Genomic DNA, 13255 nt, shown 5'->3' on the forward strand with positions numbered 1-13255 from the left:
GTAATGGTGTCTACTAGCGTTCTTTCCGTCTCAAATAGGGCGGCATATCCTTGACTCGATTTTGACTCAAGAGAGACAAGCTCCAGCTTAGACCGCCATTACTAGCTTCTAAGTGGGACCTCGACAACCTCGAGGCCTATTAGCTTCATCTCTGACCACAATTAGCCATACAATTTTGGAAAGCGAAACGTAGCGTGAGCGACGGTAAGGTTCTGACGGGATCTGTCAAGTTTGCCAAGCATGAGACATACTAGGCACGGAACAGGGACAGCGCCTACCGGTGTCGAATCTAAACCGTTGACACATTGAAGGATTCCTCACTCCCAGGTACACCCGTCTCTGTCCGTTTGGCCCTCTCGATTATTCTTTTACATAAACCGCCCACACCACCTCCACCAAATCGTCTCTGCAATGAGGGTTTGGGGCTTTTCTCCCTCTTCACTACCGTTGAACCCGAAGAATCATTACACCTGGATCCCGACAAAACTGGACCTTCAAGCTTGGACATGTGAACGCCTTCAATCTCGATATCCACGATGAGATTCCCCCCGGCTGAAGTCATCTTATCATGGCCGGCTCCGAACTACATTGATCCCGTGCAAAGGGGACCGGCACTTCTGATCATCGAGCTGACTTCGCTGAGCGTGGCTTTGATATGTTTGGCCTTGCGACTTTACGTTCGACTCTTTATGATACGCAGGAGCTGGTGGGATGACTGGCTAATGGTTGCTGCTGTAGTAAGTACGACATGCGTGGAAATATTCACCTCGATAAGAGCCAGGGACTGATTGTCTTGTTTAAAGGTATTCTGCATATCCGTTACAATTTGCGTAATACTTGGTAAGATTGCTTCCTATTTTCGGTGTTATTTCATAGATGATAACTGACATTACCTGCTGTAGCAACTTCACTGTACGGATGGGATCTCCACGTGTGGGACCTGACACCCGTACAACAGAGACTAGGCCGCCAGGTAAGGTTCATCGGGTTTCAGCAGCTCGAGGTTGGGCAAAGAGCTGACAGGAATAACGCAGGTGTCTATCGCTGGCCAGACTCTCTTTCTATTCGCATCAGGCCTCTCGAAGCTTTCCATCCTCACAAGCTATCTGAGAATAGCCCCGCTCGGATCATGGTTCCGAAAGCTGACATGGGTCACCATGGGCTTTGTATTCGCCTTGATGTGGATCTTTCTCATCGTTCTATGGACTCAGTGCTCGTAAGATTTCTACTTCGTGCCATGAATCCTTCGGAACAATGACTGATTTCTTGCAGACCCGCGTGGCACTACTGGGACCTATTCGTAGAGAATCGCAACTGCATCGAAGAGTGGCCCCCTCTGGCGGGTCAAACTATCACCACAGTCTTGACTGATTTTGCCGTCTACATCCTGCCTATGCCTACGCTCTTCAGACTAAGGCTACCGATAATGCAAAGACTTATTCTAATAATCCTTTTTAGCCTCGGCACAGTCGTCGTTGTGGCTGGGATTATGAGGACATATTGGGCCCATTTCGTCGAAAGGGAGACTTACGATGTGACATGGGATGGGTTTGAACTTTGGATCTGGACGGCTCTTGAGGCGAATCTTGCTGTGGTATGCGGATGCGTGCCCGTTCTAAGACGTCTGCTGCCGTCGATGTCAGACACCAAGGACTCGCATGTGTCTGAAAGTGCAGCTCCGCCGACGATCGGATCCGGCAAGAGGCGTCAGCAAAAGCTGGACGATCTCGAAATTGACGTAGAGAGCCATGCGCTAGATCACGCCAGTGCACCATCAACTACGGATGGCGAATCTGTTGAGATGCAGCCAGCACATTCAAGTCCTGGATGGTCCCCAATACGGGATCCTTGGGGCAGGTCAAACCTTCAGCAAACTCATATGGGAATGCACTGATACTACGTATTTGAGTACATGTAGCGCTAATAATCTTGTAATAATGAGTCCTTACTGTTTCTATGGAACGAGAAAACAACCGAGACATCGTTTTGGAAAGACAGCTTACGGACTTCTCTGTGCAAACTAGCAAGCATATTGAATCTCATCCAATTTTCTGTGTTCGAGAATTATGCAATGGAACCCCCTTTCCCAAGGGAGCTGCTCCGAACGAGGAATATATTGCAGCTCTCGGATCCTTCGGAAAAGTGCACCGCGGTCCGCGGATTAGAAACGGAAGCTTGTGTTACAATCATAACCAAGTGAAAAAGCATCCAGCTTTGAGATTCCAGCCCTAAATCAATCACGGCTTATTGGAACAGGAATTGGTCGACGTTCTCATTTCCTCTTTTCGCGCGCACAGGTCAAGATGTGGTTTGTACGATAATTGCGAGTGTGCGTGGCGAAGTAAAAGTCCATCAATAGCAATTGAGGAGCTTAATTCTAGCTTCCGTCAATCTGTCTCGTTTTCAAACCCAGCAGTGATTCCAGGGATGAGCCCAAATTAGCCATAGATTTTTGAAGTCTATGAGAACGCGTAGCATCAGGAGATGATATTTCGAGTCAAGGAGTCTCCTACGGTTTTGCGATGTTTGATGGGCTTTGATAGAAGAATCACGTCCACTACCCTCAGTCCGCATGTAGAAGCCCATCTACAGCATCCTCCAATGTCGGAGCCATGTGCAGAAAGTTAACATCCTTTCCATAAGTAGTGCAAAGTGTCTGCAGACTTCTACGAGCAGCTCCAGCATCTCATTCCCGTCCTCTACTTCGACACAATTGTAGGCTCGATCTTGTACTGACTTCGACGTGCTTGCTTGACCTCCCATGGCAAGGTCACTTGGCCCAAGGTTAGCACCTGTCGGCTAGCACGAGACACGCAAATCTCACTTGGATGAGGTAAAATAAGAGTTATGACCGCTAGGGCTCCAACAGAGGTAGCCAAGACACGTGGAAACAACGTCGATCCGTAACTGTATGCAACATGTTCACGCATGCGCCATCCATGCCGAATGCAGGTAGCCGCACGGGTTGACCCGACTGACTTAAGCGACGGCTCACTGCTCAGGTGCAAACTCCCATTGCCGCCAACGTCTAGTCCCACAGGTTTGATGATGCTACGGTATGTCAACAAATTAAAAGGCAGCGCATGCGGCTCGTACAAGTATATGGTTGCATTGTCGCTTGAGGATTCCATGTCCGTCTTCAAGCAATCACATTGATGATTGCCTACAGTCTACAGACCTTTTCGTATTGCCCCACAGCACAATTTCTCGTGCACCCATGCCCAGAGAAACCGTTCGTGATAGCCTCAAACCTACCTCTGTCGTCTCGTATCTATGAAGGAGTAAACGTTGATCTTTTCCTCGATAACCGTTAGTCGTCCACCCCCGCGAAGACCGCGTCTGAGTCGGTAGCGTCTCATTCGCGCGCCAATCGACCGAGATGCGGGGACCCCAGTCCCCATAATCACCCCAGACCTGCCCCTGCCAGTCGCCATCGTCATCGGTTCTGCCCGTGTAAGGTCGCGGCAGTTCTGGATCCCGTCAGGGGAAGCGGCTCAGTTCGATTGGTACGGGTGTGGTTTTTCAGGGCAATCTGCAGGCACTATGCAGGCTCTCATTAAGCGCAAGTCTGTTAGACACGGAAACTTGAGTTGCGAAGCCAAGACAGCCGGATCATGGGACCACGAAGACGAAGTGGCCCAGTTCGTGTAGCATTCACGAAAACATCGATCTAATCAAGTGATCTGCCATCAACAGTCGCAGTGCGGGCTGATATATAATGATGGAGCCACCTCCTTGTCGAAAGATCTAGAGCTTTGGCCTCAGCAACCTCAAGCATTTCACTCGGCTCTCTTGAATCAGCTCAATTGCCTTACCAATTTTGACAAGATGAGGTTCTCCGCAACCCTAGCCGTGGTCCCTCTCGGCGCTCGCCTTGCGCAAGCTGCCTTGGATGTCGACGCCATTACCGAGAAGTACTTTGGCAACGACGCGCCTTGGTACAAGAACCGCATCCCTCTTTTTGAGTCGAGCGATACGGAGATCACCGACGTCTACTACTACCGCTGGAACCTCTTCCGAACTCACCAGCGCGATGTCGGCACCAAGTACGGCTACATTACCACTGAGTTCATCGACAACGTCAGCTGGCAGACGCAGCCATGGGCCTCCAATAATTGCGCCGCTATATTCCACCTCTCCGAGGGCCGATGGTGCCGCGACCCGCGCTTCAAGCAGGATCACGCGACCTTCATGTACAGTGCGGACAGCAACCCCCGCCAATACTCCGAGAGCTTAGCAGACGGCGTCTGGAGAAATTATCTGGTTGACGGCGACCCGGCCCTCGCCATTTCTCTCCTCGACGATATGCAACGGGTCTACAACCAGTGGGTGGGAGACCACTTTGACGAGGCCAAGGGACTCTTCTGGATCGAGCCGATTGCCGACGCGACGGAGTACACCATCTCGAGTATCGATGCCTCCGGCGGCTACGATGGTTTCTTCGGAGGCCAAGCATTTCGCCCCACCATCAACACCTACCAGTACGCCAATGCTCGTGCGATTGCCAAGACTGCTGCTCTCAAGGGCGGCCTGGACAGCGTTGTTGAGGAATACAACACTCGTGCCCAGAACATCAAGGACACCCTCCAGAGGGATTTATGGAACTCGACCTTCGAGCACTTCATCGATCGGTACCAAGTCAACAACGAGAATGTCACCTACTGGGACTTCATCCGCGGCCGTGAGCTCGCTGGTTTCGTTCCTTGGGCCCACGACCTGCTGGATGATGATGCCAAATTTGGTGAGGCATGGAAGCACGCGCTGAACTCCGATGAGCTTGGTGGCCCCTTTGGCCTGCGCACCGTCGAGCCTTCGTACGAGTACTACATGCGTGTTTGGAGATACGAGGGTACTCACACTGAGTGCCACTGGAACGGTCCTTCTTGGCCGTACCAGACAACTCAGGTTTTGACTTCCCTGGCCAACGTTCTCGACCACTATCCCAACACCGCGGCCCACGTCACAGTCGGAGACTACACTCGTCTGCTCAAGCAGTACGCCAACCAGCACTACAACAAGCACTACGGCAACATCTTAGATATTGAGGAGAACTACGACCCTGATACTGGCGAACCGATTGTTGGCCTCGGACGTTCGCACCACTACTTCCACTCTGGTTACGTTGATCTCATTGTCACCGGTTTCGTCGGCATTCGTCCCCGCGAGGACGACGTGCTTGAGGTCAACCCCCTGGCCGACCCCTCCTCCATCTCTTACTTCCGCGCGGAGCGTATTCTCTACCACGGCCGTGAGGTTGCTGTCCAATGGGACGCCACTGGTGAACGCTACGGCGAAGCTGGTCTCCGAGTTGAAGTTGATGGACAAGTCGTCGCCTCTTCCGACAAGCTCGAAAGACTCACCGCCGAGGTCACACGCGCGCCAGTCTCCGTCGCGCGCCCCTTCGACCAAGCTGTTCAACTCCAGGCCACCGAGCCTCTGCCCATCATCAACGCCTCCGTCCCCAACTACGACATTAACCGTGTTCACGATGTATTCGACGGTCGCATCTGGTTCTGGACCCAGGACACCATCGCCAACGGCTTTGATACTCCCGAAGGTAGCACCGCCGAGGAGTGGGTCAGCATCGAGTTCGGATCCGCTGTTGAGGCTGCCCGAGCTGAGATTGCTTTCTTCGCGAATGAAGAGAAGGGATTCGATGTGCCCGCCAGCTACAAGTTGCAGGTTCTGAGTGGTGAATGGACCGATGTGGCCGATGCGACGTACGATGCGCCGTTGGCCAACGGTATTACCAATGCGAAATGGACTGGAGTGTCTACCCAATCTCTCCGTATTCTCGTGAAGCCGCAAGATGGCAAGCGCGTCCGCCTGGTTGAGCTGAAGGTCTTCACTGAGTAGAGCATTAGACTTCATTGAAGTTTACAAACGAAAGGATCGAGGGGCACATAAAAGTAGATATTTGGATGGAAGACCAGTACATGTTATTAATTCTAGTACATAATAATTGAAGATGGAAGATTGGTGCAAGATTTCTGCCATCAGCAATTTTCTAAATCCTCCAAGCACACGGTGAAATATTTAGGGACTTTTGATAATGGATTATCACTCATGAGATTGCAAGGCCGAGCAGCAAGTTCGGTTCCTTGAGCCTCTTGATACGGGCCTTGGAACATCCCTTGTTCAAAAGCCGTGGCCCGAGAGCGAGTCGCCCCCTCCATGGAAGTTATTGGGAACCCCGCTTGTGATCATCAAGTCTGGGGTATAATGGATCTATTAAGCAATCGAATGCCAACTCTATCATTCACTGCGCCAACATTGGAGGCCGCGGGACCCATATTCGTGAACATGAAACTTCAGCCGAACTATAAAAAGTCCGCCAGATGGGTCCGACTGACGAACGACACTCATCGCATTAATATCTGTAGGGCTGTGCCTCGCTCGACCGAGTCAGCCAACATTCGGTCTGCTTCGAGTTCGTCGGTATCCCACGCGGAAGGCCGCCTATAACGAAAAGGTTAAGTAGCTTCGGAACTAATTGGCAATTGTTACTTAAACTTCAGTGTTCCCATTTCTGAGCTTGAATGCGCAGTACCACATTGAATCACCTATTTCCAACTTCTACTTCCGAAAAGGGCACAGCTTGCTCAGCAATTAAACATCCAAGTAAACCCACCTTCACTTAAACATGAAGACAACATCTTTCTTTCTCCTTGTAACCCTCGTCTCGAGCGGTCTTGCTCTGAGTATCCCTTCGAGACTGCCATCGAGTCTCGACAGTCGGGCCGAAACACACAACGCCATCGCGCCAAAAGACGTACTCAACCCCGTTGTTCGACCACGAGAGTGCGAGGAGCCAGAGGAGCCCGCAGAACCAAGCGAGGCGGATAGGAAGAAGGGCGCCAAGAGACCAGCAAGGCCTTCGCGACCTACAAAATGCTGAGATCTGCCCTGGCACGTCGATTTGATCCAGACAAGGAACGAACCTGGGCCATCGGAAGTGGAATATAAGTCGCCAATTATCGCCGCTCATGTCTAATTGTAAATAGCGGCTTGTCTCTTCTCGTGCTAGTTCTCTCAATACCTTTAGTCGAGTTTTCGCAATTCTGAGCATCGACTAGAAGCCTTCACGCATTTGGTGATCAGCTGAATCTTTGGTGAACCCATCGGAGGAAATGCGCTTTTTATTCAAGTAGAAGCGTACACGGCCACACACAGGCGCTCACTGAATGGAAGATGCTGCCCTTTTCATCAAAAGTGCTTTCTTCAACACCTGAAAGATGCATCAAACTTCCAAGCCACCAAAGTGCACCTTGGTCCTTAGTGGTTTAGTACAGGCAGAATATGCAGGTCACACCAATAGGGTGCCTGACTGTGACTTCATTCGCTCACGCTACGGTCCTCCGGTTCAACTGTGCAGCCAACCCGTGCATCCTGCTGATCACGCCTCTTTTCCCGCCACACTAAGGACACATAAGGCCTAGGTTCTGCCCCCGCAGCCCATTCTTCCGATCGATTCCTCAATTGCCTCGGCCAGTCTCTCAGCATCCAACGTTGCTCTCTGCTTCGCCGCAAGCATCCGTGTTCAGTCGTCAAATTCACAACATACTTGAACTGGACCTAAACTCAACGAACATGGAGAACAAGGTGAATCCTTCAATGGTGTCCATCTCATCGCAGATGGACATGGACGGGAAAAGCCGGGAAGAAATGATAGCCGAGTCCGTCAAGAAAAACGAAGACGTCCAAAATCTTTATCCTCAAGTTGACTTCAAGGGAGCCGTTCTTGAGCCTACCATTCATTTGACTTATGATATTCAGGTAATACTTTGTCAATTCTTCTCATGTCCTGTATCCAACCTTGTTCTTGATACGAAGATCGCTTCCAGCATCTACTCTTACTGAAAGCTTGGCCTTATCCTGACTGGTGTTAGGAACACGTTGACGAAACGAATCAAAGGAGATACAACACGTTGATCGCGGAGATGCTTGAACGTACCTCAGAGCCAGATCTAGCTGAAAGATTACTTTGGGAGGCGAGGGAGTGTCTCACTGGCTACCCAGAAATCTTGGCTCAGTTCGATGCGATATTTCTGGGCCAACGCTCTGCTTCAAGTGTCATAAGGGAACTACACGAATGCATGATGATGAAAAAGACTGTAGAAAGGCGAATGAGTCAACAAGTGAATGACGTGGAAAATGGAGATACTTCTCAATGATAAAATTTGCCGTTGTCTCAACAACCTCTGCATGACTCTGGTTCTATGCTGGCCGGCGATTCTTTCTATCGCACTATTCGTTGCCTATCGATTGCTGCTTTGAACCTGATCCATAAATGAATCGGTATCGAGCTGATGGAGTAAGATGCCGTTGAAGACCGTCAAGTATCTTATCAACACACGTGGAAAGGCCCCAAGCACATAACAGTAACAACTCTCCATAGAACAATGACTATAAACAGACACGGGCTCCTTTTCTCATCAAGGATCGGTTATTCGCAGGGTTTCTAATAGACCCTTGATAGAACCGAAGCAAGAAAGGCCTTTCAGCCCATATGCCTCATCCTGTATTCAGAAATGACTCTACGGCCGGGTTATTCTATCGTCGTCGTAATCTATTCAAGCAACACGGACTTGAGACTTCAGCGTACATCATAGATGTAGTAAGTTTGCTCCATGTACGGTACAACGGCCACGGACTAACCATTCCGTCTTAGGCATACTGCTGACGTTTATCGTACGTGTCTCTTGGTGATTTCTCATCTTTCCGCTTCAAAATTTTGCGATACTTGCTATAAGACAAAGTAATCCCCTTATTCTCATGGTTTCCACTCGATATCTTCTTAGAAATCCATCAGATATCGCTTAGCCTTTCAAGAAGCCTGATCAGCCAAGCACTGCATCCGACCTCCCTTGCTGCCGAAAGTGGCGTCATTCCAGTGTAATCTGAGAACGTTACGTTTGCACCATGCTTTATAAGATCCACAACCATGTCTTCTTGTCGAATTCGTATGGCTATAAGCAATGGTGTGTGACTGCCTCCTGTGAGGTCAACCTCTGCTCCATGTTCAAGGAGCAGCTGGAGTAGTTCTCTATCGCGACCGTACACAGCAAATGTCAATGGAGTGTTGCCATTGATGTCAAATACATTAAGAGCTGCCTGGTTGTCAAGGAGGAATTGGGCAGTAGCACAGTGCGGACGTATCAGCTTTGGGTGCATACGCATCGTTTGACGGTTGTCAATTGCTTGTCCAAATGCTCCATTCTCCATAAGAAGTCGAACGATCTTTTCATGAGTGAATGACGAAGAAAGTTTTAATGCTGCGTTGTCTCTGTGGATGCTGTGATTGACATCTGGTCCATCGTCGATGAGAACGTTGGTGATGACCTGATCGACTTTTGGGAGTGCTGTATGGTGGCCACCATGCGCATCGAAGATGGGGAGGGCACGCGAGGCCTTGTCTTCATGGAGATCACCCTCTGTCGCATTCCCGTTGCAAACACAATGCAGTGCAGTCCTCTTGACTTCATTAATAGCGTTGACATCTGCGACGTTCTCGACAAGACTTTTGGTGATCCTCTTATCGCCTACACTAGAAGCCACGTGTAGTGCTGTGTCACAATTTCCGTGCTTGGAGTTGACTTCTGCTCCGTTTTCGATTATAACTTTGACAATTGCTTCCGGTGGGTCAATCTTGTAGCCTGCCCTTGAAGCTTCGTACAACGGTGTAGAGAAGTGTTTGTCGCTCCTGGCGTTGGTGTCCGCGGTGTGCTCAATTAGAGTCTTCACTGTCGCTTCCCGGCCTTGCATAACAGCAAGAAACAGAGGTGTACGCATATATTTGTCCACGGCGTCGACATCCGCCCCGTTGTCTACGAGAAGCTTTGCAACAGGTTTATGGCCATGCCCTGCAGCCCGATGCAGTGGGGTGAACCCTTCCTGGTCAGGCTCATTCACATGATTCTTAGCTCGGAGAAGAAGCGTGACCATCCCGAGCCGACCGCCTTGTGCAGCCCAAGATAGTGGTGTTCTTAGTTCGAAGCCAAAAAAGTCTCCCCTGGGTGGCAAGCCTTCCATGATGTCCATTCCTTCGTAGATGATTGAGGTCATTCCGAAGAGGGCGGCGACCGATTTGCTATTCCCGTGAGCCAAGGCAGCAAACAGCGGATAGTTGTACCGGTCCGCAGAACGGCATTGCCAACCTCCGCCTTGTATCATGGGAATGAGCGTCGAGCAGTCCATTACTGAGCATATGTAATATAAGCTGGCTTGATACGTATAGTGACGGATCTCAACCTTCTCATAGCAATTGAAGATCGAAATCCATTCTTTGAGGGGGAATTTAGACAGAAACTGGTGTTGGGAAATGCCAGCGGCTGCAGCATCGGCATGGAGGAGAACCTGCTGGCTTGCATATTCCATGAATGGAAACTGTGTCGTATCGCATTTTTTGAAAACATGTCCGGACGCTAAGTAGTGATTTATATACGCGCTGCAGCAGAGTTTCAATTTCTCATGGCTTAGGAGCTCCCAATCAAAGCCTAAGTCAGGCCAGAGTTCAGGAAGTACCCCGCCTTTTAGAAGATAGTCTCTGACAGACTCGTGTATGAACTGGACCGTTGGCTGCATAGATTCGGTGACATCTGCCAGTCCCTTGGAGAAACCGATGACACATCTCCTAGCGCTGTGTTCGGTGACCACTGGTAGATTCGGATCAACAAGGCCGTTTTGAGATAGACCAGACCAGAGTGCATGACAGAACTCGCTGGGTCGTAACGGCCGCTTGGCGCAGAGAATCCAGATGATGCACAAGCACAGGTGTTCCATGTTCTTACGATCACGCGTGAGAATATCCCTGAACAAGGTGCCCAGGTCGTTCGGGATCTCGATGAGCCTTTTCTTCAAGGCCAGTCCGCCCTGGGAGTACTCGGTATTGAGGATATCAACAACTAAGACGAGCCAGAGAAACACTCCGGCAGCCTTTTCGAGAAGTTCGGCTTGCAGATCTTCGGCGAGGGTGGGATCATCAAATCGGAGACGACTTTGAATGTATCTTTTCATATCTTGTGTGTGGCCCGACTGATTTTCGAGTATCAATGCCAGTCCCTTTTTGATGACGATATATGGATAATGTCGACTCGACAAACAAATCCGAAAGGCAATACCTTTCGTTGACGCCTCTTCTGCCAAGTCCTCAAAATCTCGGACCATGTCCATCATTTGTTGCTCGTCGCATTCGTCCAGAGCATCGACAAAGCAAGTTAGTCGACGCTGGCCAAGCGCAAGGACGGCCCTAGAGAACAGATCCTTGAGAGTGTCCAAGCTGGGACATCTCTCATCCTTCTGCTGAGTTGAGCGCAAGTCGCCAAGTACACGTCGAAGCTGAGGGTACCCCTGAAACAGCTGAAATAGCAAAGAACGGTACATCCCTTCATTTGATCTTTCCAAATATTCGCCTCTGGCATTGAAGAAGAACGAAACCGCGAGTGGGGACCAATCAGGGTCTTTCTGCATTTCGGACAAGGCGAATTTCATGATTGTCGACTTTCCAGCGCCTGGCTTACCACGAATCCATAGTAACCCGTGATGTTGCCCGAATTCCTCTCTTTTAAGCCATCTTTGGTAGTCTAGATGTCTGATAAGCCATGTGCATGTCTTGATATGTGCCTTCTTCACAGTTGATTGACGGGAGTCCATCTGATCAAACTTCAGAGCTTCCACCAGCTGATCCTGTCTTTGGTATAGATTAAGCTGTATTTGTGCTGTAAATAGCGGTCAGCAATGCGATGTAAATGTCAAATAACATATCTTGTATACATACAAGGGCCCAGGCACGAGATAGATTGTGTACCGGATTCAGCTGAGGGAAGTACAGAAAGCAATTCTCTGGCGTAGGCTGCCGCTATAGCTGCGGCGTGCCTCTGCCAGGCCTTATTTTTGTGAGAATCTGCATAGTCGCAGATTCCGCGTATTGGTAGGCAGGGAACAATGTCTATGATTCCAGCTGCCTCCATTTCGAAACAAATTATATCCAGAGTACGAGCAGCAAGGTCTCTTTCGACGGCATTCTTCATAACTTGATTGCCAGATGCTATCGCTCCATAATGAATGACAGGGTTGTCTTTCAACCGCGCGCGTCGAGGCATACGTTTCGTTGGGTCGCAGTCGTCACACGTAGTTGTTGACTCCGGATGGTCGTACGTTGAAAGGAAAAGGTGATCAGGCACCGTTGGACGACCGTAGTGCGGAAGGTTTGCAAACTTTTCCGTGAGGATCGAATATACTTGACTGGGTTCTCGTTCATGTCTAGCACGCAAGACTGTGATGGCTTTTCCGAAGGATTGGTGAAGAGTCCTGGCAATTGCAGTGCGTTGAATTTCAGCAGCTGCAACGATCTTCCCAAGATCATATTGCATTGTTCTAACACCAACAACAACGTCTCCCAACCGAATATCTCTAGCACTGCTAGGCACACCACCTCCGATGCCTACCATAAGTGCTAATTGGATTGAGGGAAAAGTACGGACAAGGTGAGTCGTCACATTCGCCGCATTATTTGTACCATATTGATACGCCGGCAAGCATGCGATGACAACGTTATGGCCCCATATGCTTCCCAAAGTGTAGATATTAGTGTCGACCGTGTAGGCGTTACCACAAGGAGCGTAAGAAGGGAGGACGTCGTGCTTTTCGTCTAGCATGGCTTCCGCAGCTACTAGCTCTATGGGCAACGCGCAGATCCAGGCGATTGCGTAGCGGTGATACTCTTGCGGTATGCCATCGGTGGGACGTCGTCTCTCGCCATCCCAGTTGTCAAGGAGAGTTCGTTGCCATTTAAGTGCGCCAGAAGAGCCATATTGAGCGTCATCGGGCGCTGGGCGCTTGCCATTCATCGTGAACGATCGATTAAGACTCCGTCTGTCGCCAAGGGTCTATACGCAGTACGGTTGAGACTTGGTTGTATTTCCTAGGTCTGTGGTGAATTATGAGGGCAGCAGACCCAGAAGGCAGAAGTGACGAGGAGATGAAAGTAGAAACCGGTCATAGACACAAATCAGGCTGTGAGGGTCCAGCCAAGCAGCAGAATCAAAGCTGTCCGCATCTTCCCCAATCCCGTGCCAAATTATTCGTTCAGCCGCAACAGGGGCAAACCGGGGTAAGTACATTATGCAAGCGAGCTTGGTTGTTCATTGTTATTGGGCGCCAGCCTCACCGCCACAGAATACGATACACCAGCTGTGGTAAGGAAAATGAAATTCAACTGGAGAAGGTTTAAATACTTGAGAGACCAACGATCGAA

At 50.0% G+C, this 13255-nt stretch overlaps 5 protein-coding genes across 5 annotated transcripts; 4 read left to right on the forward strand and 1 right to left on the reverse strand.

Moving 5' to 3' along the window:
* Nucleotides 1-536: 536 nt before the first annotated feature.
* CPAR01_07807 (uncharacterized protein) lies at nt 537-1894 on the forward strand (the record flags this gene model as incomplete). The annotated part of the gene is made up of 5 exons (XM_060492076.1): nt 537-737; nt 804-840; nt 903-973; nt 1035-1216; nt 1273-1894. The coding sequence occupies 5 exons, from the start codon at nt 537-539 to the stop codon at nt 1892-1894; spliced, it is 1113 nt and encodes a 370-aa protein (XP_060348446.1).
* Nucleotides 1895-3828: 1934 nt separating this feature from the next.
* Nucleotides 3829-5856, forward strand: CPAR01_07808 (uncharacterized protein; the record flags this gene model as incomplete). Its single annotated transcript, XM_060492077.1, has 1 exon — nt 3829-5856. One exon carries the CDS (start codon nt 3829-3831, stop codon nt 5854-5856), a length of 2028 nt encoding a protein of 675 aa, XP_060348447.1.
* A 787-nt stretch (nt 5857-6643) lies between these two features.
* Nucleotides 6644-6898, forward strand: CPAR01_07809 (uncharacterized protein; the record flags this gene model as incomplete). Its single annotated transcript, XM_060492078.1, has 1 exon — nt 6644-6898. One exon carries the CDS (start codon nt 6644-6646, stop codon nt 6896-6898), a length of 255 nt encoding a protein of 84 aa, XP_060348448.1.
* A 542-nt stretch (nt 6899-7440) lies between these two features.
* CPAR01_07810 (uncharacterized protein) lies at nt 7441-8174 on the forward strand (the record flags this gene model as incomplete). Its single annotated transcript, XM_060492079.1, has 2 exons — nt 7441-7776; nt 7890-8174. Coding segments are annotated over 2 exons (621 nt in total), but the record flags the coding sequence as incomplete, so codon positions are not given.
* Nucleotides 8175-8808: 634 nt separating this feature from the next.
* Nucleotides 8809-12848, reverse strand: CPAR01_07811 (uncharacterized protein; the record flags this gene model as incomplete). The annotated part of the gene is made up of 2 exons (XM_060492080.1): nt 8809-11717; nt 11777-12848. The coding sequence occupies 2 exons, from the start codon at nt 12846-12848 to the stop codon at nt 8809-8811; spliced, it is 3981 nt and encodes a 1326-aa protein (XP_060348450.1).
* Between the last annotated feature and the right edge of the window lie 407 nt (nt 12849-13255).

This window comes from Colletotrichum paranaense (assembly GCF_030867605.1).
Source record: "Colletotrichum paranaense strain IMI 384185 chromosome Unknown Scaffold_6.1, whole genome shotgun sequence".
Taxonomy (NCBI): domain Eukaryota; kingdom Fungi; phylum Ascomycota; class Sordariomycetes; order Glomerellales; family Glomerellaceae; genus Colletotrichum; species Colletotrichum paranaense.